Genomic DNA, 2,500 nt, shown 5'->3' with positions numbered 1-2,500 from the left:
ACCAGCCTGTATCTGTCCTCCTGAAGTCCGTTACTGTCCTCCACATTGTTAATTGTCGCAGAATAATTAAGAGGAAAGTTCTTGAAGGCAGACTGCGGGTCTCATAAGTAATCAGTCAACTCTGGTCTAATCCTAGCGACACCAAGGCCTCGCTCAACACACTGTCTGTTTAACACAAAGCTGATTTAATTGACGTATATACAGAATATTCACATCCAGCCCAGTTATCTCGGGGTTGTTAACGTCAGCATCAACAGACCCACACTGCCAGAACACTCATGGTTCAGTCCTGGATGCAATTAACAGCAGAATCAGACCAGTGCAGTCAATTGTGAACTCGCTGGTGTCTCAGCAGCCTGGATGAAAGAGCGAATCCCTTCCCGCACACGGAGCAGGTGAACGGCCTCTCCCCGGTGTGAACTCGTCCGTGTGTCAGCAGGCTGAACGACTGACTGAACGCCTTCCCGCAGACGGAGCAGACGAACGGCCTCTCCCCGGTGTGAACCCGCTGGTGCTGCAGCAGTTCCCTGGCGCTTTTAAAGCTCTTCTGACAGTCAGAGCATCGGAAAGGTCTCTCCTCGGTGTGAACTCGCTTGTGTGTCGACAGGTGGGACGAATTAGTGAACCTCTTCCCGCAGACGGAGCAGGCGAACGGCCTCTCCCCGGTGTGAACCCGCTGGTGCTGCAGCAGGCTGGACGAGTCAGAGAACCTCTTCCCGCAGACGGAGCAGGTGAAGGGCCTCTCCCCGGTGTGAACTCGCTGGTGGGTCAGCAGGTGAGTTGAATGAGTGAATCCCTTCCCGCACACGGAGCAGGCGAACGGCCTCTCCCCGGTGTGAACTCGTCCGTGTGTCAGCAGGCTAGACGACTGAGTGAACCTCTTCCCGCAGATGGAGCAGGCGAACGGCCTCTCCCCGGTGTGAATGCGCTGGTGCGCCAGCAGTTCCCTGGCGCTTTTAAAGCTCTTCTGACAGTCAGAGCATCGGAATGGTCTCTCCTCGGTGTGAACGAGCTCGTGTGTTGACAGGTTGGACGACAGTTTGAACGTCTTCCCGCACACGGAGCAGGCGAACGGCCTCTCTGCACTGTGAACACGCTGGTGGATCACCAGGCTGGACGAATGAGCGAACCCCTTCCCGCACACGGAGCAGGTGAACGGCCTCTCCCCGGAGTGAACTGGCTGGTGCGTCAGCAGGTGAGCTGACTGAGTGAATCCCATCCCGCACACGGAGCAGGTGAACGGCCTCTCCCCGGTGTGTCTGCGTTGATGCGTTTCCAGCTCGGAGGGGTAATTGAATCTCCTCCCGCAGTCCCCACATTGATAGGGTCGGTCCTCGGTGTGAGTGCGTTTGTGCCTCCTCAGGCCGGACGATCCGCTGAATCCTCGTCCACACACGGAACACTCGTACGGTTTCACGGCGCTGTGATTGGCACTTTCCCCTTCCATTCTCGCAGGCCGACGATACTCGGGTGCTGATGAATCGAGTGACTGTCAGATCTTGACGTGACGTTTGCTTCGAGATTCCCGCCTGCAAACCCTCCGCTTGTAACACCCCGTAAAACAGGTTCACGGAAGTATTTCCTGTAAGCAGAGGTGGGAAATTCAAAACGGACAATTTTCTACCTTACGTTCTTCTTTATCGTCCCTCCAAAACCGCTCTCCCTCCTCTCCGTGTTCTCGTTCGACTGAAATCAAGTTCTGTCGCCATGTCACTGTCGTTTTAACCCCTGCCACAGACATCGAGACAATGTCCCTTTAACACATCTGGCACCCTGCCAGGTTAGGAGATGCACTGTCCCTCGAATTACAAACGGGGTTAAAAAAGGGGGTCGGGGACCCTTTAACTGCCACAAATACTCCCAGAGAGAAGAGACGGTCTTTGTCCCTTTAACTGCTGACAAAATGTTGGAATGTTTGCCTGACACACACACACACACACACACACATTTCAAAGCTCTGGTTGGACGCCATTTGGAGCATTGCGTTCAGTTCTGGGCACCGTGCCTCAGGGAGGATATGCTGGCCTGGGAGGGAGTGCAGGGCAGATTCACCAGAATGACACCGGGGTTTAAATCCTGAGGATCGGTTGCACAGACTGGGCTTGTGTTCCCTCGAGAGGAGAAGACTGAGGGGGTGAACGATCGAGGTGTTTAAAAGGTTAAAAGGATTTGAAAGGGTTGATCTGGGGGATGCGGGAATTCAGAACGAGGAGGGACAATCCTGAACGTTGAGCCGAGCTGAAGTCAGGACGCACATTTTCACACAAAGGGGAGTGGATAAATTTCCAAACGGCAATCTGTAACCAGTGGGGTGCCGCAGGGCTCAGTGCTGGGGCCTCAACTATTTACAATATATATCGATGACTTGGATGAAGGGACAGAGTGTCTTGTGGCCAAATTTACTGATGCTACAAAGATAGGTGGAAAAGCAAGTTGCGAGGAGGACACAAAGTGTCTGCAAAGGGATATCGACAGGTTAAGCGAATGGGCAAAAATTTGA

The 2,500-nt window shown here is 53.8% G+C and overlaps 1 protein-coding gene across 1 annotated transcript in view; it reads right to left on the bottom strand.

Moving 5' to 3' along the window:
- Nucleotides 1-2,500, bottom strand: part of LOC137310358 (zinc finger protein 721-like) — a 10,947-nt gene that overhangs the window by 7,337 nt on the left and 1,110 nt on the right. The window contains exon 2 of the mRNA XM_067978206.1: nt 328-1,582. Within this exon, the coding sequence (XP_067834307.1) occupies nt 328-1,447 (1,120 nt within the window). The 5' untranslated portion in view covers nt 1,448-1,582. The remainder of the gene's footprint in view (nt 1-327; nt 1,583-2,500) is intronic.

This window comes from Heptranchias perlo, unplaced genomic scaffold (assembly GCF_035084215.1).
Source record: "Heptranchias perlo isolate sHepPer1 unplaced genomic scaffold, sHepPer1.hap1 HAP1_SCAFFOLD_244, whole genome shotgun sequence".
In the NCBI taxonomy this organism is placed as follows: Eukaryota; Metazoa; Chordata; class Chondrichthyes; order Hexanchiformes; family Hexanchidae; genus Heptranchias; species Heptranchias perlo.
Note: the sequence above shows the minus strand (reverse complement) of the source record. Positions and strands in the feature narration are given on the sequence as shown.